Raw genomic sequence first — 24,421 nt, forward strand, 5'->3', positions numbered from 1 at the left:
GCCTTGGTCAGTTTTGGGCTTGAAGACACAGGGGATCATAGACGAGACACAGGGAATTGTAATTATGGCTGACAGACCAGATGATGTGACTGAAGAGGTTTCCTCTTCACAGGGTCAACAGACACATGAAGTGGGTGAGTCCTCAAGACCACCACAGACTGATGATGATATATTCAGGACCCAGTTGGCTACTGCTGTGGCTATGTTCACACAAGTAATGCAGAACCCAAGGTTTTTAGCCTTTCTGCAACCTCCTGTTCCGTCTCAGCAAGTTGGGTCACTGGATCATATTCAAAAGCCTGTTAAGGCTCGAGCACAGGTGATTCATACCGCACAGTCAATGGAAACACCTGTACACTTGACGGAGAACATGCAGTCTCCACAACGTATGCCTAAGGTGCAAGAACAGGTGGCTGAGATGCCAGTTTTTCAAGCTGTACCAGTTCAGCCCGCCACCTTTCAGCAGCCTATAGCTGGTTCTAATGGGCAGGGAAGCAACTTACAGGCTATGCAACAGGTCTTCCCACCACCTTCAGTACACCCTGGCTATTTTGGAGGTGGATCGGTATTCCAGAGCATGGCTGGTCATGCACCTGGAAATCAGTTTTATACGCCAGGAACAGTGTTTGCGGGTGCTCAAACGATGATGCCTAACCCCATGTACAGTGTCATGGGTATGCAACCAGGGTTTCAAAGCACTCAGGGACAATTTGGGATGCCACAAGCAAATTTTGGTATGGCTGGAATTACAAATCAGCAGCCAAATATGGCATTTCCAGGTCAAGTTAATAGCGGCCAAGGAACACAGATGAACCCTAATAGTGTTCCCATGTTTCAGTCACTTCCATATGACAATTTAACGCCGCTGGAGAGGCCAACTCCGTACAAAGAAGGTGGCAAAGGAGTGTCATTCACGACCTTTACAGGGTTTGATGACAGGAAGAAGGCTCTTTCATTCCTCCAGCAGTTTGACAAGGCCTATGCAGGGGGAAACTTTACAGAGGCTTCAAAGGTCCGCAAGGCAGCCACTTTCTTGACAGGGAATGCGGGACAATGGTGGACAACTTTATTGCTTCAAGGGCAAGCTCCGTCCACATGGATTTACTTCAAGCAGATTTTTGCAGCAGCATGGTTATCTGATGATTTCGAAGCAGATGTCATGACAGAATGGCACCAGCTTAATGCTGCCACTTGCAGAAATCTGGATGATTACAATCGGAAGTTTTGGAAAGCTCTACTTCCAGTAACTTCCTATAGGTTTGTGCCATTGACAGAACAGATAGAAAAATACTGTTGTGGCCTACCCAAAGGATTGAGAAAATACTGCACAAAGACCAAAGTCACTACTTTGACGCAGCTCATCGAGGTAGCAAACACTGGCAATGGTTTGCTCAAGGGAGAAGATTGTGAATTTAACACTGGCGTCAAGGCAGGATCAGGCAAGAAAAATTCAGCCAAGAAGCACGTTCCCAATGAGGCTCCTAAAGGGACTCAGGAGTCAGCCAACGCAGGGAAAGACAAAGCTACGGCTGAATCAGAAAAAGGACCAGCAAAGAAATGGAAAAGACGTTTTCCTCGCAAGTCAGAAGAGCAAAAGAAGGTCCTGAGGACAGAGAACAAATGCTTTATATGTGAGCAGCCTGGCCACATCGCTTACAACTGTCCTACAAAGAAAAGGCCAGCTGATTCTGAAGACAAGGAAGACAAGAAAGGAAAGAAGCCCATGGCTGGTCTAGTGCCAGATATGGTGGGCGACAAGCCAAATTCAGATGCAAGTGAGCTTTGCAGAGCATGGGGAAAGGTTAGGGATCAAACAGTGCTTATCTTCTTTGATCCAGGTGCCAAAGCCAACTTCATTTCCCCAGAATTGGCTTCAAAGTTGGGAATCAGACCTGAAGAGATGGGGTATACAGCAGAGGCAGGTTTGGCATGTCCTGGCCATACAGCGGCTGTGACACCCATCATCGGAAAGTTGCGTCTACATATCCAGTCCTATGTAGATGCTGAAGAATTTTACATCATGCCACTGGACGGATGTGATGTGTTGTTAGGTATTCCTTGGTTATTTCGTGTACAGGGAATCATGGATGCCTACAACAAAAAGATCACTGTACAGAGCAGGGGAAAGACTCACATTCTGGATGTAAAGCTTAAAGGGGAGTCTATTCCTACTGTATCAGCTTCTGTTATTACTTCTGTAATGAAAAAGCATCTTTCTGCGTACTTGGTTTTTGCACGTGAAGTGTCAGATTGTGATGAATCAAATTTATCTGTGCTAGATAAAGAAAGGTCAATGTTTTTACAACAGTATAGTGACTGCTTTTCCGATTCATTACCGTCTCAATTACCGCCAGAGAGACCCGAGGACCATGCGATAGATTTGGTGCCAGGCAGTAGCCCACCAAATAAGCCTCCGTACAGGGTTAGTGCGGCTCAGCAGAAAGAGATAATGGGCCAAGTACAGGAGCTGTTAGAAAAGGGGCTGATTCAGCCCAGTTCATCTCCATTCTGTTCTCCAGTGTTGTTGGTGCAGAAAAAGGATGGCTCATGGCGTATGTGCATCGACTACCGTGCACTGAACAAGAATACCATCAAGAATAGGTTTCCTATACCTAGAATTGATGATATTATGGACAAATTAGAAGGAGCAGCTATGTTTAGCAGGATAGATCTAAAGAGTGGGTATCATCAGATCCGCATTAGATCAGAGGATGTGCACAAGACTGCTTTTAGAACGACGTTTGGCCTTTACGAATTTTTAGTGATGCCCTTTGGTCTCACAAATGCTCCTGCTACGTTCAATAGGATGATGGACAGAATTTTCCGTCCACACCAGCAGTTTGTTGGTACATTCTTTGATGACATGATAGTCTACTCAAAGAATGAAGAGGAGCATAGGCATCACTTGGCCATTGTGTTCAAAGAGCTACGCAGTCATAGGTTGCTCATCAATGCAAAGAAAAGTGAGTTTTTTCTGGAAGAGATTCACTTTCTGGGACACATTGTCTCAAAGGATGGTGTCAGAATGGATCCTGCAAAAGTTGAAGCGATCAAGTCATGGCCAAATTTGAAGACGGTGCATGATGTCCGAAGCTTCTTGGGACTATGCTCCTATTACAGAAGGTTTATCCGAAATTTCGCTGAGATTGCTTCACCTTTACATGCTCTTCAAAAGAAGGCAGTCACCTTTAGATGGACACAAAAAGAGATTTCAGCTTTTAATCTCTTAAAGGAAAAGATGACTTCGGATCCAGTCATTGTGTTGCCAGATCTTAGGAAGTCATTTGTGGTCCAGTGTGATGCCTGCGGTAGTAGCATTGGTGCTGTGCTAATGCAAGATGGCAGGGTAGTAGCCTATGAGAGCAGAATTTTGCAAGGGCCAGAGATGACCATGCAGGTCTATGAGAAAGAATTACTGGCTGTGATTCATGCGCTCTTAAGTTGGAAACACTACCTGCTAGGTGCAGATTTCGTTGTCCAAACGGACCATCAGACCTTGCGATACTTCTTGACACAGACAAAGTTATCTGAAAAGCATATGCGATGGGCAAATATCTTGTCCATGTTCCATTTTCAGATTGTGCATGTGGAAGGCAAGAAGAACGTTGTGGCCGATGCCTTGTCAAGGAAGCCACAAATTTCAGCTGTGTCGATTCCTTATCATCATGAACTTGATGATATGAGAGAACAGTATGCAAATGATGAAGATTTTGCAAGGGTCTTCGAGCAACTAATGGATGGACAACGTCATGAACACTATCTTCTTAAAGACGGGTTCATGATGATGCATGGCAGATTGTGTGTCACAAAGCCATTGCGACGCAAAGTTATGGAAGAGAGTCATGTCCCACCGTATGCAGGGCATCGTGGTATCGATGCTACAGTTAAAGCGGTAGAGACATTCTTCTATTGGCCTACATTGAGAAGGGATGTGGATGCCTTTGTGCGAGAATGCCTAATATGCCAAAAGGTCAAGTTTGACAGGCAAAAGGCACCAGGGTTATTGCAACCACTACCTATTCCAGATAAACCATGGGAAAGTATTGCTATGGATTTTATCTTTGATCTTCCAAGAACGCAGACAGGAAATGATGGTATTTGGACCATTATTTGTAGATTCAGCAAACAGGCTCATTTTATTCCTGTCAGGAAGAAGATAAAGCCAGATCAGATGGCACGCTTGTTTATGAGCAATATTTTCAAGTATCATGGCATGCCACAGTCGATTGTTAGCGACCGTGATCCACGCATGACAAGTTTGTTCTGGAGAGGTTTGTTTGAGAATATGGGCACCACGCTCAAATTCTCTTCGTCATTTCATCCTCAAACAGATGGGCAGTCAGAAGAGGCAAATTCTACTGTCCTAGATCTGCTGAAGTGCTATGTGTCAGAGCATAAAGGAAAGTGGGAGCAGTATTTGCCATTGGTGGAGTATGCATACAATAATACAGTGCATTCATCAACTGGCAAGGCACCTTTTGAGATAGTTGAAGGTGGCAAGAAAGTTCCTCCCATACTGCATACAAAGGACAAGATATTTGAAGCAGATAAGTATGTTCAGGACATGGATGAAATGTACAAGAAGGTCAAAGTGGCCTTAGAAAGGACTCAGGCAAAGCAAAAGAAAGCAGCTGATCGTCACCGTCGTGAAGTGGTATATTCACTTGGTGATTGGGTGCTTTTACGCTTTGAAAAGGCAAGGTTAAAGAAGATGAAGGGCAAGGAAAGAGTGTTTCCAAAGCTCAGCATGCGTTACTATGGGCCTTTTCAAGTGTGCGACATAATCAGTGATGTTGCATATAGGCTGAAATTGCCTGACAGTTGGAAGATTCACAATGCGTTTCATGTGAGTCTTCTCAGACCCTATGTGGGTGATGTGCCAGAAGATATACCAGCTGAAGATCAGCCGGAAGTCGAGGAACTTGACGAAATCTTGGTCCCTGAACAGATTTTGGCACACAAAGAAAGGAAAGTGAAAGGCAAGGTTGCTAGGCGTTACTTGGTAAAGTTCAGAAACTATCCACCAATGGATGCTAAGTGGATGGAAGAAGGTGAACTTGCAGAGTCACCAACTGTGTTATCACTTTACCTGGAAGCCTTCGATTTGCAACCTACCTTGACCCCTTGAGTTTCAAAGCTACATGGATTGTCAGTGTGACAATGGCTTCTGAAACAAATGATGTACATGGTATTTAAAGTGAGCTCAAATGAAATACCTGTTACATGAATGTTAGAGCTGTACAGATTGTCAGTTTGGCAATTGCTCTTATGAAATGTCCAAAAGTTTGGTTAGTGCTATAGAAGTGAGTATTTCTTGTCAGTTTGTCAAGGATACAGTGATTGCTTCTATTGAAGAGTACATGTGTAACTGCATTCTTAAACTGTCGGTTTGGGTATGCTCGAAAGTGTTACGGGATCCAACGTGTACTATAAGACAGTGGCAAAATGTGCAGCTACCATTTTGTCATTGGAAAGTTAGTGACTCAAAGCAATGGCAGAGTGCGAAGCTACCACTATGTCATTGGGACAGGGTTCACACGCAGGCAATACATGAGTCGACGAGGTGTTGAATACACCAGGGTTGACAATGAGCATGTATGTGTCGTATATGTGTCGACATGTGTTGAATACATCAGTGTTGACAGTAAGCATGGACGACATAGATGCAAACGAGGACGTTTGAGATTTCAAGAGGGGGGTATGTCACCAGCGTGTGACTACTATCTATCCTTTTTGTTGATTTCTTTCTTATTATCTATTTACTTTCACTTTTTGGAAACACCCCTCGGGAAATCTAACTGCCCTGCATTGCATAGCTAGTGTGGAACTGTCCAGAGGGAGTCCAGGCCTGAGGGCAAGAGAGCACTAAGGTTGGACAAGGACTATGGTTAGCCAAGTGGGGTCATTGACTAGCCAAAGTGGAATCCTTTGCTACAGAGGCTACATTTCAGTTTTGGATGTGGCCACAGTGTACAAAGAGGGTCGGATGACCTAGAAAGATACAATGGCAGCATCTCCTAAAATTTAGGGAACTGCTATTTTGGGACCTGAAAATGTCTTCGCGTCATTACGTGCAGTTTGACATGGGGATCATTTTGTTACTCTGTGGCCAAGTCAACAGAGGCTGCAGGTGAGATATTTTTAGACCCGAGGGTCTAAAGCGGGAAAATGCACAAATGAGTGACACTTGGCACTTTGAGGCCAGTTTACTACTTATAGAGAAGGCAAAAACGTGATTTATAGTTGGGAGGCTCATTTTGCAAGTCTCTGTCACAGGTTAAGAGCTATGGAGTGCTTGCTTTCCCTCTTATGCACAGTGCGGTGCCAGGAGTGATGCCCTGCACGCTACGCACTGCCCTCTCTCTCCCCTTTGGCAGTATGTTATGCCCCTCTAGTGGGCTCTTCATTTGACCAATGTACAGTTGTGTGGGTTCATGCGCGATTGCCGAGGCAAGAGCCTCTTGCACAGGTACTGGATTAGCTAGCGGCTAATCCCCCCGCAGGTACAGGTGAATTCGGAGAGGTTTCACGCCAGAAATCTCGTCCGATTCAAAGGGCAAGTAGCCCTACAGGTGCGGGAGCTCGAGGACTTGCTAGGGATGCGACCGGCACGCGAAACGGAGCCCGAAACAGTGAATTACAGCCTGCTGTGTATTTTTGCAGGTTTAGGGTTTTGGCCCTAAACGGACCCTAATACCCCCAGGAGGTTCGGGGACGCAAGGGGACCGCTGTACAGGTGATCTGGCGCATTTTCAGGGCTGAAAACAGAGAATTCAGCGTGCTGCAGATTCTCGCCAGGTTTTGCAAAGTGCCCGTATGCGTCGGGAAAGTCAGTCAATGCGTGGGAATACTGACCGTGAAGGGTTCTAGTACAGTTATGCTGCCGAAATCGGGCTGGAACAGTGGAAATTCAGCCGAGTTTGTGCGGGGCAGCTTGTAGGGAACCACAGCGTTTATTCCCTCTTTTGAACAATAAAGAAATACCGAAAGGGGCGCCTAAGTTAGGGGCCAATCTGGTGTCTGTCTACTCATACAGGTGCAATCTAGCAGCCTGTATCCCTCTCCCCTTTGTTGTGTCTTGAAAATACAAGTAAAATAGACGACTAATAATGGGTGAAAGCTAAATCAAGGTTTAAAGTAAAGTCTACCGCCCTTTTTGGATTGAACAGGCCGGTTTCACCAGGCAGTTTTGCCACTTCCAGCATGAAGAGGGGGCGCCCAATTTGAGAGAGGAGGCTGATTTTTTATCATGAGTGAGCTACAGTGTGTGTGTAAGTAGTGGGTGCAGGTCTACAACTTTAATGGAAAGCTTGCCTTCTCCTGTGTCTCATGTAGCGCGATGATTTGCTCTCGTGCGTCTCTCTCTCCCCTTTGGCACATATGGTAATGCCCCACTAGTTGGGCTACTCAGATGAACATGTACAGTTCTTGGGGTTTATGCGTGTTTGCCAAGGCAAGAGCCTTCTGAACAGGAACCGGATTAGCTAATTGCTAATCCCCCACACGTACGCACAGTTGCATCGCGAGAAATTGCGAGTTCGGAGAGTTTTCTCGCGTGAAAACTCGTTCAATTCACAGGGGAACTGTCCCATTGCGTGCGAGAGCCCTTGGGACACGCGTAGGCGTGTTCGCTCCGCTAAAAACGATCCGAAACAGAGAATTACAGCCTGCTGTGTTTTTTTGCAGGTTTAGGGTTTCGCACCTAAACTACAAGGGAACACGGGGGAGCCTCGTGAGAGCCTTGGGATGCGTGTACAGGCTTTTGGGCACCCGGCAGTGAAAAACAGGGAATTAAAGCCCGCTGAATTTCTGTGACAGCTCACCAGAAAGCTTCCAGATAGCGAGGGAATCCGTCCTAGACAGGTGTTTTTGCACCGTTATGCTGCCAAAATCAGGTCGAAAACCTGCGTTTTCAGCCATAGCCAGGTTTGGACAGCTTTGTGAAAGCTTGTGCTAAGTGGTCGGATCGTCTACCTTAATTTGAATAAAGAAATACCGAAAGAGGCGCCAGTCTTTGGGGCCTACAGGGTGTCGGTCTCATGTGTGCAGTGACATTCTAGTCGCTGGACGCAACTGTGTTCTCTTCCCTTCTCAGTGCTCTGTGTAAAATTAACAGGTAATTGAAATAGTACCGCCCTCTACGTTGTACAGGCCGGTTCTATGGTTCCATCGACGGGATAGTCACTTTTTCTTCAAAAAGTGAAGCGTGGATTGTTGTGGGTGAAAGCAACACAGAGCTTGTCGTTATGGCAGAGAACAGAGACCAAGTACCTGAAGAGGGATCTTCCTCACATGGCACGCAGAAAGTTCCTTCAACTCTTCAAGAAGAGGACAAGTTGTTTAGAACTCAACTGCGTTGCTGCATGGGCATGTTTCAGCAGTTGGCTAACAACACAAGGATGCAGGAGTTCTTACAGGCTCCGACACAGGGTTTTCAGCCTCCTACACAGGGCATGACTGAGCCGTTGCAAGAAAAGGAGATTTCCAATGCGCACAGGACTCATGATGCTCAAGGTAAAGCCCATGTGGTTGAGCAACTAGCGGTGTCCAATGATCCAAAGCAACTTGCTTTAGCTGGACAAGAACCGTTTGTGAATGGTCAAGGGAGTAATGAACACGCTATGCGTCAGACCCTTCCATTACCTAATACTTACCCTGGTTATTTTGGAGGTGGTTCAGTGTTTCAAGCTATGGCTGGACCTTCCACAGGTTATATGCCAGGGAATGTGTTCGGGACAATGCAAACAGGCATGGGTAACCCTATGTACGCGAACATGGGTGTCCAACCAGGTTTTCAGGGTGCCTATGGCCAGTTTCGAGTGCCTGGAACACAATTTGGTATGGCTGGTTTTTCGCAGCCATACGTACAAAATGCAGATATGACAGGGAAACAGTTGATGCGAGTGTTGGAATGAACACTCATGGAGCACCACTGTTACAGGCACCTATTTATGATAATGTGGCTCCTTTGAGTCAGCTTAAGGATTACAAGGAAGGTGGGCAGGGAGTGAAGTTTGAAACTTTCAGAGGAACTGAGGATCAATTGAAGGCTTTGACCTTCATACAGCAGTTCGATACAGCTTATGCTGGAGGAAACTTCACGGAATCTTCAAAGATACACAAGGCTGCCACTTTCTTGAAAGGGAATGCGCTCCAATGGTGGACCGCATTGTTGAACCAGGGTCAAAAAGCCCCAACAACATGGGTCCAATTCAAACAGCTTTTTGCACCTGCATGGTTGACAAACACTTTTGAAGTGGATGTGATGACAGAATGGCACGAGTTGAATGCTAAACAGTGTGCGAATCTGGAAGAGTACAATAAACAGTTTTGGGCCGCACTATTGCCAGTCACCTCTTACAGGTTTGTGCCATTGTCAGAACAAATTGAGAAGTACTGTTGCGGATTGCCCAAGAAAATCAGGGACTACTGCACAAAGACTACTATCATGAATATGTTTCAGTTGATAGAGAATGCAAGAGTGGCCAGCAATCTGTCGAAGGGAGATTCCGATGGATTTAATAGCCACAAGAAAGGGTCCCAGGGCAAACAGTTTTCAGCCAAGGGCAATGTTGCAGCAAAGCCTTCTGAGCCTTCCGCAAAGAAGCCCTCCACTGAAGAAGGTGATACGTCCAAGAAGTAGTCTAAATCTTCTTCGAGACGAGGACGAGGACAAGGGCAAAAAAGGCATTTTTTTGGCAAAACTTTTGAAGAAAGGAAAGCTCTTAGGGAGGCCAAGAAATGCTATATTTGTGAACAAGAAGGACATTTTGCAAATGAATGCCCACAGAAGAAGTCACAGGATAAGGATGACAAGTCAGACCATAAAGGGAAGAAGCCAAAGCCAAGTGCAGGACTTGTTCCAGATTTGGTTGGAGACCAGCCAAACACAGATGCCACGGAGCTGTGCAGAGCTTGGGGCAAAGTTAGAGACCAGACAGTGCTAGTTTTCTTTGATCCAGGAGCCCATGCAAATTTCATATCATCAGAATTGGCATCAAAGTTGGGCATTCGTGCAAAGGAGATGGGTATGACAGGGGAAGCAGGTTTGGCATGCCCAGGTCATTCAGAGCCCGTTACTCCCATTTTGGGGAAGCTTCGTCTGCACATTCAGAGCTATGTGGATGCGGAAGAATTTCATATTATGCCACTTGAGGGCTGTGATGTGTTCCTGGGTATCCCATGGTGTTACAGGTTGCATGCTATGGTGGATACTTACAACAAAAAGATTACCCTTGTACACAGAGGAAAGACTCATGTCCTTGATGTAAAGCTTAAAGGCAAGTCTGTTCCAGTTGTTTCTGCTTCTGCTATTTCATCTGTAATAAAGAATCATCTTTCTGCGTACTTGATCTTTGCAAAAGAAGTACCTCAAGTTGTCTCTAATTTGTCTACCTTAGCAAAAGACAGGTCAACTTTTTTGAGTGGTTTCAGTGATTGTTTCTCGGACTCTTTGCCAGGGGAGTTACCTCCTGAGAGACCTGAGGATCATACCATAGATCTTGTGCCAGTTTCTAGTCCACCGAATAGACCACCATACAAGGTTAGTGCAGCCCAGCAGAAAGAGATTATGAGTCAGGTCAACGAGCTTTTAGAGAAGGGGCTGATTCAGCCCAATTCATCCCCTTTTTGTTCGCCTGTACTTTTAGTGCAGAAGAAGGATGGTTCATGGCGTATGTGCATTGACTATCGCGCCTTGAATAAGAATACCATCAAGAACAAGTTCCCCATACCGAGGATAGATGACATTCTTGATCCGCTTGAGGGAGCGTCATTGTTTACAAGAATAGACCTAAAGAGTGGGTATCATCAGATACGCATTAGGCCAGAAGATGTCCATAAGACTGCGTTCAGGACAACATTTGGTCTCTATGAGTTTCTTGTCATGCCATTTGGTCTCACAAATGCTCCTGCCACATTTAATAGAATGATGGACAGAATTTTTAGACCACATAGAAACTTCGTGGGTACCTTCTTTGATGACATGATTGTCTATTCGAAGTCTGAAGAGGAGCATAGGGATCACTTGACTGCAGTTTTCAATGAGTTACGTAAGAACAGGCTACTCATTAATGCGAAGAAGAGAGAATTCTTTTTGCAAGAGATTCACTTCCTTGGGCACATTGTTTCAAAGGATGGGGTACACATGGATCCCCCTAAAGTGGAAGCAATTAGATCATGGCCAGACTTGAAGTCCGTACATGACATCCGAAGCTTTCTAGGCTTATGTTCCTACTACAGGAGGTTCATCCGAAATTTTGCTGAGATTGCTTCTCCACTCCATGCACTACAAGGAAAAGGAGTTACTTTCAAGTGGACAGCCAAGGAAATTTTTAGCGTTCAAACACTTGAAAGAGAAGCTGACTTCAGATCCGGTAATCATTTTGCCAGATCTTTCAAAACCTTTTGTGGTTCAGTGTGATACGTGTGGCCATAGTCTTGGTGCAGTTCTAATGAAGAATGGCCGAGTAGTCGCATATGAGAGCAGATTTCTTTTGAAGATTGAAAGAAACTTGCAAGTCTATGAGAAAGAATTGCTGGCAGTAATTCATGCTCTCACTAGTTGGAAACACTATCTGCTAGGGGCTGATTTTGTTGTCCAAACGGATCATCAAACCTTGCGATATTTTCTCACACAGACGAAGTTGTCTGAGAAGCACATGCAATGGGCAAACATCTTGTCAATGTTCCATTTTTAGATTGTGCATGTGCAAGGGAAAAAGAACGTGGTGGCTGATGCGTTGTCACGAAGGCCCCAAATTTCAGCAGTGTCAATTCCGTACCATTGTGAACTAGACGAAATGAAGACACAATATGCTGAAGATTCAGATTTTGCAAGGATCTATGACCAGCTTGTTGATGGGCAACATCATGAGCACTATATGCTTAAGAATGACTTTCTCATGATGCATGGAAAGTTATGCGTTACCAAACAGTTACGGCCCAAGATTTTGATGGAAAGTCATGCTCCACCTTATGCTGGGCATCGTGGAATTGATGCGACAATGAAATGGGTTGAGGCATTCTTCTATTGGCCAGCTTTGCGTCAAGATGTTGACACATTTGTAAGATCATGCTTAGTATGCCAAAAAGTCAAAGTTGACAGACAAAAGCAACCGGGATTGTTGCAGTCATTGCCGATCCCAGATAGGCCATGGGAAAGCATAGCAATGGACTTTATCTTTGATCTTCCAAGAACACAAACAGGCAATGATGGGATTTGGACTATCATTTGTAGGTTCGGTAAACAGGCTCATTTCATTCCTGTGAGGAAGAAGATAAAGCCAGAACACATGGTCAAGATATTCATGAGCAATATCTTTAAATATCACGAGATGCCTCAGTCAATTGTCAGTGGCAGGGATCCACGTATGACGAGTCTTTTCTGGAAGGCATTGTTTGAGAACATGGGCACTACGCTAAAGTTCTCTTATTCGTTTCATCCGCAAACTGATGACAGTCAGAAGAGGCAAATTCTATTGTCCTGGACCTGCTCAAATGTTATGTGTCAGAGCACAAGGCAACTTGGGAACACCATCTTCCATTGGTTGAATATGCTTACAATAACACTGTGCATACGTCAACAGGTAAGGCACCATTTGAGATAGTGGAATGAGGGAAGAAAGTCCCGCTCATTTTGCAGACTAAGGACAAGATTTTTGAGTCAGACAAGTATGTGCAAGATATGGATGAAACATACAAGAAGATAAAGATTGCTCTTGAGAAGACTCAGGCTAAGCAAAAGAAAGCTGTTGATCGTCACCGTCGTGAACTTGTATTTTCACTTGGTGATTGGGTGCTTTTGCGCTTTGAAAAGACCAGGTTAAAGAAAAGGAAAGGCAAGGAACGCTTGTTTCCTAAGCTCAGTATGCGATATTATGGTCCTTCTCAGATTTCACAAAAGATCAGCGATGTAGCTTACTACCAGAAGGCTGGAAAATACATAATGCTTTTCATGTCAGCCTTCTAAGACCCTTTGTTGGTAATGTGCCAGAGAATATGCTTGATGAGGAACAACCCAAAGTGGAAGAATTGAATGAAATCCTTGTTCCTGAACAGATATTGGCACATAAAAAAAGAAAGGTTAGAGGAAAGGTTGCAAGACGCTATTTGGTGAAGTTGAAGAACTATCCATCGTTGGATGCCAAATGGATGGAAGAGTCTGAATTGGTTGATTCACCTCAACTATTGCAATTGTATCTTGAAGCCTTTCAGATGGAACCCACAGTGACTTGATGTAGCCTTTTCTGGAGCAAGGCAAGAGCATGGTTCATGATGCTCAAGAGAGTAGTTAAGCAATTGTATCTACTCTATCCATACAGAATTTAGCTAGAGAAGTTTGTGCTTCAGAGTACACTAGAAGGCTTCTATGCTTGATATATGTGTCGTAGCCAGGTTGGTGGGATTGTTTAATCGTCCAATGCTACATTTCCGGAAGCATGTATATCTTGGATTCCCATCATAGAATATGTGTGATATCAACAGATACCGCATGTATTATTGGCATGCAAGCGAGGTCTCCTGCAGTATTTCAAGGGTGGGGTGTGTCACCAGGAGGTGTATTTTTCCTGTTGCCTTTCGTAAATAAGTACTAGATATTTTTATTTATTTTATTTTTACTTGTTTTCCCCGAAACCCTTGAAAAGGTGCAAGTAGACATTGCATGGCCAATGTGAAACAGCTGCGGCCGAATAGGTTTCTCACAGCGGGAGTCTGGGTCGGTCAGTCTGGGACTGGTCCGGCCAATTAGCACTGAATTCTGATGAGTATGGAAGCCTGTGTGCGCCAAATGAAGTCTGGGCCACTCGGAAAGTCACTTATAACTTTATAAGTCAGTGGGAACTAGAGAATTAACTCAAAAGGGGCAAACTCGACACATGGCAGCTCCAGGCAGTTTTGCCACTTCCAGCATGAAGAGGGGACGCCCAATTTGAGAGAGGAGGCTGATTTTTTATCATGAGTGAGCTACAGTGTGTGTGAGTAGTGGGTGCAGGTCTACAACTTTAATGGAAAGCTTGCCTTCTCCTCTGTCTCATGTAGCGCGATGATTTGCTCTCGTGCATCTCTCTCCCCCCTTTGGCACATATGGTAATGCCCCACTAGTTGGGCTACTCAGATGAACATGTGCAGTTCTGGGGGTTTATGCGCGTTTGCCAAGGCAAGAGCCTTCTGAACAAGAACCGGATTAGCTAATTGCTAATCCCCCACAGGTATGCACAGTTCCATCGCGAGAAATTGCGAGTTCGGAGAGTTTTCTCGCGTGAAAACTCGTTCAATTCACAGGGGAACTGTCCCATTGCGTGCGGGAGCCCTTGGGACACGCGTAGGCGTGTTCGCTCCGCTAAAAACAATCCGAAACAGCGAATTACAGCCTGCTGTGTTTTTCTGCAGGTTTAGGGTTTCGCACCTAAACCGCAAGGGAACACCGGGGGAGCCTCGTGAGAGCCTTGGGATGCGTGTGCAGGCTTTTGGGCACCCAACAGTGAAAACAGGGAATTACAACCCGCTGAATTTCTGTGACAGCTCACCAGAAAGCTTCCAGATAGCGAGGGAATCCATCCTAGACAGGTGTTTTTGACCTACAGGGGTTTTTGCGCCGTTATGCTGCCAAAATCAGGTCGAAAAACTGCGTTTTCAGCCCTTGCCAGGTTTGGACAGCTTTGTGAAAGCTTGTGCTAAGTGGTCGGATCATCTACCTTAATTTGAATAAAGAAATACGGAAAGGGGCGCTAGTCTTTGGGGCCTACAGGGTGAGGGTCTCGTGTGCGCAGTGACATTCTAGTCGCTGGACGCAACTATGTTCTCTTCCCTTCTCAATGCTCTGTGTAAAATTAACAGGTAATTGAAATAGTACCGCCCTCTACGTTGTACAGGCCGGTTATAGACACTGTAGCCTGCTACAATCATGCAAATTCAGCCTGTAAGCCACATCGCTGATCTTGCCAAGCGCTTGAAAAGGCCCATAGCAACGCATACTGAGCTTAGGAAACAGTCGTTCCTTGCCCTTCATCTTCTTTAACCTTGCCTTTTCGAACCTTAACAGAACCCAATCACTAGGTGATAACAGCAATTCACGACGGTGACGATCAATAGCCTTTTTCTGCTTTGCCTGAGGCAACTTTAATTTTCCTATACATTTCATCCTTGTTCTCAACATATCAATCTGCCTCAAAGATCTTGTTCTTTGTATGCAAAATGGGAGGAACTTTTTTGCCGCCTTCAACAATCTCAAAAGGTGCCTTGCCAATCAACGAATGCAATGTATTATTGTACGCATACTCAAGCATAGGCAAATACTGTTCCCACTTGCCCTTATTATCTGACACATAGCATTTCAGCAGATCTAGGACAGTAGAATTAGCCTCTTCTGACTGTCCATCAGTTTGTGGATGAAAATAAGACGAGAACTTGAGCGTAGTGCCCATGTTCTCAAACAATCCTCTCCTGAACAAACTGGTCATGCGAGGATCACGATACTGACAATCGATTGTGGCATACCATGGTACTTAAACACATTGTACATGAACAAGCGTGCCATCTGATCAGATTTTATCTTCTTCCTGACAGGGATAAAATGGGCATGCTTGCTAAACCTGCACATAATGGTCCATATACCATCATTCCCTATTGGCGTTCTTGGAAGATCAAAGATAAAGTCCATAGCAATGCTTTCCCATGGCTTATCCGGAATCGGCAGTGGTTGTAACAGCCCTGGTGCCTTTTGCCTGTCAAACTTGACCTTTTGGCAAATCACGCATGCTCGCACGAAGGTATCCACGTCTCTTCTCAAGGTAGGCCAATAGAAGAATATCTCTACCGCTTTAACTATCGCATCGATACCACAATGCTTTGCATACAGTGGAACGTGACTCTCTTCCATGACCTTATGTCGCAATGGCCTTGTGACACAGTCTACCATGCATCATCATAAAACCATCTCTGAGGAGGTAATGCTCATGATGTGGCCCCTCTTGCAACTGTTCAAAGATCCTTGCAAAGTCTTCATCAGTAGCATATTGTTCCTTCATGCCATCTAACTCATGATGATAAGGAATTGACACAGCTGAAATTTGTGGCTTCCTTGATAACGCAGCAGCCACAATATTCTTCTTGCCTTCCACATGCATAATCTGGAAGTGGAACATAGAAAGAATGTTTGCCCATCGCATATGCTTTTTGGATAACTTTGACTGTGTTAAGAAGTATCGTAAGGTTTGATGATCTGTTTGGAGAACAAAATCAACACCTAAGAGATAGTGCTTCCAGCTAGAAAGCGCATGAATCACAGCCAAGAGCTCTTTCTCATAGACTTGCATAGTCCTCTCTGGCCCTTGCAAAATTCGGCTTTCATAAGCTACTACCCGTCCATCTTGCATTAGCACCGCTTCGATGCTACTGCCACACGCGTCACACTGGACCACAAATGACTTCCTGAGATCTGGCAAAACAATTACTGGATCTGAAGTCAACTTTTCTTTAAGAGACTAAAAGCTGAAATCTCGTTTTGGGTCCATCTGAAAGTGACCTCTTTCTTTTGCAAAGCGCGAAGAGGTGATGCTATCTCTAGAAAATTCCTGATAAACCTTCTATAGTAGGAACATAATCCCAAGAAGCTTCTAACATCGTGCACAGTCTTCAAGTCTGGCCATGTCTTAATAGCTTCGACCTTTGCGGGATCCATTCTGACACCATCCTTTGAGACTATATGGCCAAGAAAGTGGATCTCTTCTAGGAAGAATTCACTTTTCTTAGGATTGACAAGTAGCCTGTTCTTCGAACACAATGGTCAAGTGACGCCTATGCTCCTCTTCATTCTTCGAATAGACTATCATGTCATTGAAGAACGTCCCAACAAACTGTTGAAGCGAGTGGAAAATCCGGTCCATCATTCTGTTGAACGTGGCAAGAGCATTTGTTAGCCCAAACGGCATCACTAGAAACTCATAAAGACCAAATGTCGTTCTGAACGCAGTCTTGTGCACATCCTCTGGCCTTATACGAATCTGATGGTAGCCACTCTTCAGGTCTATCCTGCTGAAAATTGCAGCACCCTCTGAACGATCGAGAATATCATCAATTCTAGAAATAGGAAACCTATTCTTGATGGTATTCTTATTCAACGCATGGTAATCAATACACATGCGCCATGAGCCATCCTTTTTCTGCACTAGGAGCACTGGGGAGCAAAAGGGTGAAGAACTAGGCTGAATCAGCCCCTTCTCTAATGACTCCTCAACCTGGCCCATAATCTCTTTCTGCTGCGCCGCGCTAATCCTGTAGGGAGGTCTATTTGATGGGCTACACCTTGGCACCAAATCTATCCAATGGTCCTCAGGTCTCTCTGGCGGCAATTGCGACGGTAATGAATCAGAAAAAAACTCACTAAACTCTCGCAAGAATGTTGACCTTTCTTTACCTAACATAGATAAATTTGACTGACAATTATTTGAGACATCACGTGCAAAAATCAAGTACACAGAAAGATGATTCTTTATTACAGAAGTGATAGCGTAAGCAGATACAATAGGGATAGACTCCCCTTTGAGCTTTACATCCAAAACATGAGTTTTGCCCCTATGTTGAAGGGTGATCGTCTTCGTCTTGTCGAAGGCATCCAGCACGCCATGCACTCTGAACATCCAGGGAATTCCAAGTAGCGCATCGCACCATTCCAATGGCATAATATAAAATTCTTTTGTGTCCACGTATGACTGAATATGCAGACGCAGCTTTCCAATAATAGGAGTAACACACTCTGAGTGGCCAGGACATGCTAACCCTGCCTGTGCTGTGTATCCCATTTCTTCAGCTCTGATGCCCAGCTTCATACCTAGCCCTGGTGAGATAAAGTTTGCTTTGGCACCTGGATCAAAGAAGATGAGTGTCGTCTGATCCCTAACTTTACCCCATGCCCTGCATAACTCACTGGCATCTGTACTGGTCCTATCACCCACTATATCTGGCACCAAACCTGCCGTGGGTTTAGGCTTCTTGCCTTTCTGGTCTTCTTTATCATCTGAGTCAGTTGGTCTTTTCCTTTGTGGACAAGTGGTAGCAAAGTGACCAGGCTGCTCGCATATTTATTTTCAGCCACATGGTGCCCGTCTCGTGACAAGCTTCAGGCGTGTGCTTTTCTGAAAGCATATCGGTCCCACCAAAGAGTAGACAGAGCAAACCGACGCTTCCAAAGTCTACTGGAATTTTATTTGAAGAATCTTTGTGTCCGACCCTGGACTTAATAGTCACTCCCACTCTTACTTCATCTTGCATCAGACGTGCTCCCGTCTCCACCGCTCTGTCTTCCAAGGCACAAGCCATAAAGAACCCAAGACATGGCGTTCATGGATTCAACAGAATACTTGCACTTTCTCCTTGACGAGCTTTGTGACATTCTTTCGCAGCATCCTCAACAAAATCTTCCGATGCTGCAAAGTTTTCAACAGTTTTTGAATTACATGTTACCCCCTCTGATGCCCTAGGTGGTACCTCCTCCTCCGACACCAGAAGTACAAGAGCTTCCAACCGGAAATCTTCCCAGCCATCTTCCGATCAGGGGAGTCTTCACGAATATGGTGCAACCATTTGACTCTGATCCTGTGCAACCGCCTTTGCCACCATCGTTGCCCCCACCACCGCCACCAAGCTACAATGGTTGGAGCCCATATAAATACCCTTATTATCCGTACCCGAGATACGCGCCTAACCGACCAAAAGATTTCAAGGATGGCGGACCGCAGCACGACAATCAAATTTTTCACCTTGTTCAGGATGAAAGATCGGAAGAAAGCATTGCAATTCCTACAGCAATTCGACAACATCTATGCTTTGAGGAACTATACAAAAGAATCCAAGATTTCTTGAGCAACGGGATTTCTTAAAGATAATGTCATGCAGTGGTGGAGTTCCATCATGATGCAACCACATGCTCCAAGGACCTGGCAAACTTTCAAGACAATATTTGCACGCAGTTATATGACTTCTCTCTTTGAAGCCCGGATCTTCGCAGTATGGGGCAACTTGAAAATGCTTGCCACAAAGGCCATGGATGACTATAACCGAAGGTTTCTCGACGTCTACCTTCTGGTGTCCTCCTTTAAGTTCATTTCCTTGGAGGACCAGTGCGAGCGATACACCATTGGACTACCATCACCGTTGCAAGAATATTGTCTAGCCAAGCAAGTCTCAACCATGCAAAAACTTATGGACCATGCCGGGGTCAGCTACAAACTGATGAAGGGAAAGTTAGAGTTTACCACAGAACCAACTCCGGCCACCAACCAAAACTCTCAGCAACAACAAACAAATTCTCGAGAGTCTCGTGAAGCCCAACCTCAAAGGCCTCGTCTGACACAACGTCAACGAGAAACCCTTTTACAAGAAGGCCATGTTTCGAATGTTTTCAAACAGGACATACATTCACTACATGTCCTGAGCGGGCCTCGACGTCTATAGAGTAGCCTTTTGCTCCCACGACAGAAAGATCCGCAGGGCCACCTCTAGCTAAGAGAGCTAGACCCGCTATTGGACTAGTCCCTAATGTCTATGGCATACGCCTTGAACGTACAAATGAATTGTGTCGAGCATATGGCAAAGTCAACGGCTTGAAATCCCTTATTTTCTTTTGACCCTGGAGCTACAAAGAACTTCGTCCATCCAAAATTCTTGAAGCAGATGCACTTTGATTATGATGCAAAGGGTGGAGAAATTGAAGCAGAGCTAGCCACGGGGCAAACTCAGAAAGTGGTACCGCTCATTGGTGCTTCTCTATAGGCTATCCAAGATTATCATGGAAAAGCCGATTTCCACATTATGAAGTTGGGCAATTGCGACGTTCTCTTGGGCATGCCCAGGCACGACAAGAATGATGCGACTCTCCACATCCAGAACCAAACCGTTACCCTGATGTAGAACAACAAGCCAATCGTCCTCAAAGTTCGACTATCTGAACAAAAACCTGAATGAATTTTCTAGTTGTTTTGGAGTTAAATACTTTTGAACTCTGTTTGAGAAAGTATTTTTTGAAATTTGTTTGAAATCAATGGTATCTGTTTTAAACCTGTCTTGGTGCCAATAATTGTTTAACTTTGGTTTTAATACTGGTTTCATTGATTAGTGATTTTACTCCCGGATGGAGCAGTGAGAAACGTTGTTTTGGTATTGTCTAAACCTTGGAACGACACAAACGAGATGTTTGGGCAGCGTTTCATTTTATGCTTGAAAACCTCAGAACGGCGCAGACGGGATGTCCAGGGAGCGTTTTGTTGTATGCTGGTCTGAACGAGACAGACGGGATGTCTCGGAAGCATTTGGTTGTATGCTTGAACCTCCAAGCGACGCACGCTACAGTTTGGGGAGCGTTTGGTTGTACCAGTCCTTTGAACTCATGGCCCGAACCTTTTTAGGTTATTTGCGGGGAGAGTGACGAGGTCGTCATTGAGTAGCTTCATACCGCAGACCGTCTGTCTCGGGGGAGTGCTCAGCGGTGTTGTTCGTTGTGTCTTATAACATGCATATGTGAGCATTTGTGTTGCATTGCAATGTGCCAACCACTAAATATTCCGTTTTGGATGAGATACTTCTAGGAAGTCAACGACCCATGATATCAAGAATTCCAATCTCGAATGAGACTCCTTATTGGATGAGATTCTTCTGAGAAGCCAACGACCCAAGAAATCAAGAGTTTCTATCTAAAATGAGACTCCTTATTGGATGAGATTCTTCTGGGAAGCCAACGTCCCAGGAAATCAAGAGTTCCGATTTGGAATGAGAAAACTAATTGTCCCTAGGAATGACCCTCGAAAATTTTTGAGCTAACTTGAGTTGTTTTGCAGGTATGTTGTAATCGCGGACGATTATGTCACAAACTGCCGGCGTATCAAGTCATTGAAGAACGAAGAGAACCTTTAGATTTCGGCTGAGGGGCCTAAACCTTCTGAAGCACAAGCAACAGAAGAAGATAAAGTAGCAGAAGCTCCCACCGACGATGGGACTCAAAATAAAGCAGGACCAACACACACACAATTTCTTGCGTCAAAGTTGATGACGTGGCAACTGTACAAATTTCCCCAATTTGTGTTGGATTGCTAACATGGCAAACAGTATAGAATTCCGCAATTTGCGTTGACTGTGCTGACGTGGCAGCTTGTACAGATTTTCGTAAAACGTGCTGGTAGCTTTTTGGGTGCAGCACTTTTGGACCAAATGCTTTTGAGTTTATTGCTTTTCATGTAACTACTTTTGAGGCCAAAGGCCTTTAAATATGTGCAAAGGGCTCTCTAGCACTCTTCTCGATGAAGGTGCAGAGTGTGAGTACTGGCATTGTACCGAGTTCAAGTAATATAAAGAAATACCGAAAGGGGCGCCAAGGTTTGGGGCCAGTGCTCTCTTGGGGTGAAATTCTGCCACTCCCCGTCTCGTGTCATCGCTCTCTCTCAGTTCATTTGGTATTTGAAGTGCTTAAAGTTTTTCAGTCTGTTCTTTTCCGTTGGCACGTGGTGCCCGTTTCATGACACAGATCAGCCCCTTTTAATGCCGGTCCAAGGGTATTTTCCGTGACAAGAACGCAACCACAACACACCCTCCTGCTGGCTGAAAAATGCAACCTCCAACAACCACTCCTCGTGCTCCAAATCCACTAGGTGTCGTCAAACCTAGGCTCTGAAACCATGTCAAAGTGCAGCAGGAGGTGTGGTGACAAGGGAACACGTGGAGAGAGAGAGAGAGAGAGAGAGAGGAGAGGAGAGAGAAAAACGCTAGAGAGAAGATGGAGAGAGAGAGAGAGAGAGAGTGGCACAAGCCCTACGGGGTAACAACTCTGCAAACAAGAGAGTGCAAGGCTCCAACTCAATGCCAGAATGGGGACGCCCCCCTCTCCCTATATAGAGGACCAACCAACCCACATCCATAAAAAATCCACAACCCAAAATCTGGGAAAATATGGAAATAGGGCTAAAAATAGGGCAACCAACAAAAAGACCTACAAGTGGTCGGCCAGACAAAAACCAAAACATCCCCCCATGTGCCTAGAATGTGGGAAAACCTCACAAGGCCAGGCACAGCCACAAAGAAGCCCTCACTCACAAGATCTAGATGGGGAAACCCAAGAGATGACCTCCAAAACTCTTCACATTTGAGCAAGCCAATTCTTCTTAGTGTGGATCTCCACCATTCTGTATCTCTTACCTGCGATATTATTTCAAGTTCACTTTGCTGTTTTTAGTTCAGTTCATTGTTGTTGCAATGGTTTTACTGCCTTGGCAGGTGACTGGCCGGTCTCTAATGGGGGCCCGGGAATCCCACATGGTAACCTTCCAAATCAGTGGTCAAATGTCTCCTTCTCTCACTATAAAATTAGCTTCCATCATTCAGCCCCAATCTCGGGACCACATATTGCCAAAAATCAGTGTCTAATATCAACACTATGCTATTGTTGAGCAGCAAGATGTTTCAATTTATTACTTATGGCAAAGTCTACTGATATAAAATGATTCATGGGACACTTGACATTAATCCATAATCAACCCCCCCCCCCCCCCCCCCCCCCAAGAAAAAAAAAGCCTACTCAGTATTGTAACCTTTCTGAAGTGACAGTCACCTTTTCATCATTTTCCTAATCTGCATCTTTCAGCACCAATCTCAACTTGAAGACAAAACAGCATTGCTGAATCCTTTGCATTTATCAAGCAGAAAATTCCTTCAATTCAAGCCACTGATGACTGTCTCTAAATTCTATTGATGCAAAGGTACATACTCATATACTTGTTGCTGTCTGCGTACCTTAGAGGCAATGGTGATGCCGCGCTCTCGCTCCAGAGAAATAGAGTCCATTGTACGCTCCTGCAAAAGGGAGTTGCCGCATTGCTTGAGAAGACGATCCATTAGAGTGGTCTTGCCATGGTCGACATGGGCGATGACAGCGAGATTGCGAATGTTGTGGAGAATGTCGGAGGAAGCCTCATTTTGCTCCACCTGCGGGGAGGCAGCAGAAGAAAATCTGTGCCCGTAGGAGCTGGGTGTGCAGGGCCGCTTGAAGGCACGCAACAGAATACCATAGGCAGATGAAAGCGCCCATCCCGCGGGACGCCCTGGCATGCTGCAAAAACCCTCACTAAACCCCCGTACTCCGCAGCCTTCGACTCCGAGAGGTCGGAATTGAACTTTCCACGTGCTCTCTCAGCTGAGTAGCGATGTGTGATAAAGTCAAGACATGAACCATTAGACTCTTTAATGTCGATGTACGTTACGACAGATGCACAAATTTATAACCACAGCCTACAGGTATTCATTCAATCGGTTTGCTTGTTTATGAGCATTTAACGTGTGGAAAATTGCTAAGTTGCGGCCATGAGAGGGATGATTCTTGAAGTAGACAAGATATTTGTGAAATACTGTGTTGGACTCGAGATCTAGGATGCCCCTCTAGTTGTAGAATCTCGTTATTACATGTGCTTCTCGTGGAGATTGTGTTGTAGCATAGCTTCAAGAAATTTCCAAGAAGGACAATATGTGTTCCCTAAGACTTTGGAAGCATCAAACCCATTAAATTGTTCACTAAAACCATCAAGGATTTGGAGGAACCTATCACGACTAGTTGTTCAAAGTCGTGTTGAAAATGCAATTGTGTGCGTTGGGCCTTGAGCACAGGTTACTCTCTTTTTTTTAAATATTTTAGGCACTCCATGGGGAAAGCAATCTACATGTTTAATTACTCTTGTCACTTGTGTTTCTTAGAACCTTATTTTGGTGGAGGCAAATCTTATTTGTTCTTGCTCTCAAACTAATCTGCTCTGCTTGATCAAGAGTCTCTTAATGTAGATTGAAAATTTAAAACAAAAAAATTGTTAAATAACTTCAAAGTAAACGTAATGCTTATAGTTTTCTTCAAAGTTCTAGCAAAAAAGCTCTCACAAACGCACTCATCGTGACAAAGAAGATGAAACAACTTTTCAAAGTGGCAAATCATACTCTAGATGCTCAAGTCAAAGGAACAAAGCAAGATCTATCAAAAGGCATTATTTGTAAAGTGTCGTGGAAGAAAGGATGCTTGCATTCTTTGCTCTTGGTTATTCACTTTGGATGGCTGCTTTCGAGGAGAAAATTGAAATGGAATGTGTGCTTCTCTTCGGTGGAACGCGACCCAGAAATGACATAAGCATTAAAGCCTCTTGTGGTAAGTTACAAATGATGTCAAAGAATAGTTTCTGCCTTCTCAATATCGAGAAGGGTTTAGGCATGTGTGGAATACTCTCCAATCTACAATCTAGGGTTTATGTAACACAATACGCAAATAGGTTTTGGTAAATTTTACGTCCTCTTCAAAATCCGTGTTCTACCTTCAAACACATACCAAACGCAAGCCTATGTCCCTTGTGGAGTATACTTTGTATACAAGTGTCTACGAGTTTTATCCATGAACATTGTA

At 44.7% G+C, this 24,421-nt stretch overlaps 1 protein-coding gene across 1 annotated transcript in view; it reads right to left on the minus strand.

Moving 5' to 3' along the window:
- EMB2785 (elongation factor family protein) overlaps window positions 1-23,226 on the minus strand; it is a 101,696-nt gene extending 78,470 nt beyond the window's left edge. Inside the window, exon 1 of the mRNA XM_086527611.1 lies at window positions 22,777-23,226. Within this exon, the coding sequence (XP_086383737.1) occupies window positions 22,777-23,091 (315 nt within the window). The 5' untranslated portion in view covers window positions 23,092-23,226. The remainder of the gene's footprint in view (window positions 1-22,776) is intronic.
- Between the last annotated feature and the right edge of the window lie 1,195 nt (window positions 23,227-24,421).

Source organism: Adiantum capillus-veneris, chromosome 13, assembly GCF_014529385.1.
Source record: "Adiantum capillus-veneris isolate H3 chromosome 13, ASM1452938v2, whole genome shotgun sequence".
Classification (NCBI taxonomy): Eukaryota; Viridiplantae; Streptophyta; class Polypodiopsida; order Polypodiales; family Pteridaceae; genus Adiantum; species Adiantum capillus-veneris.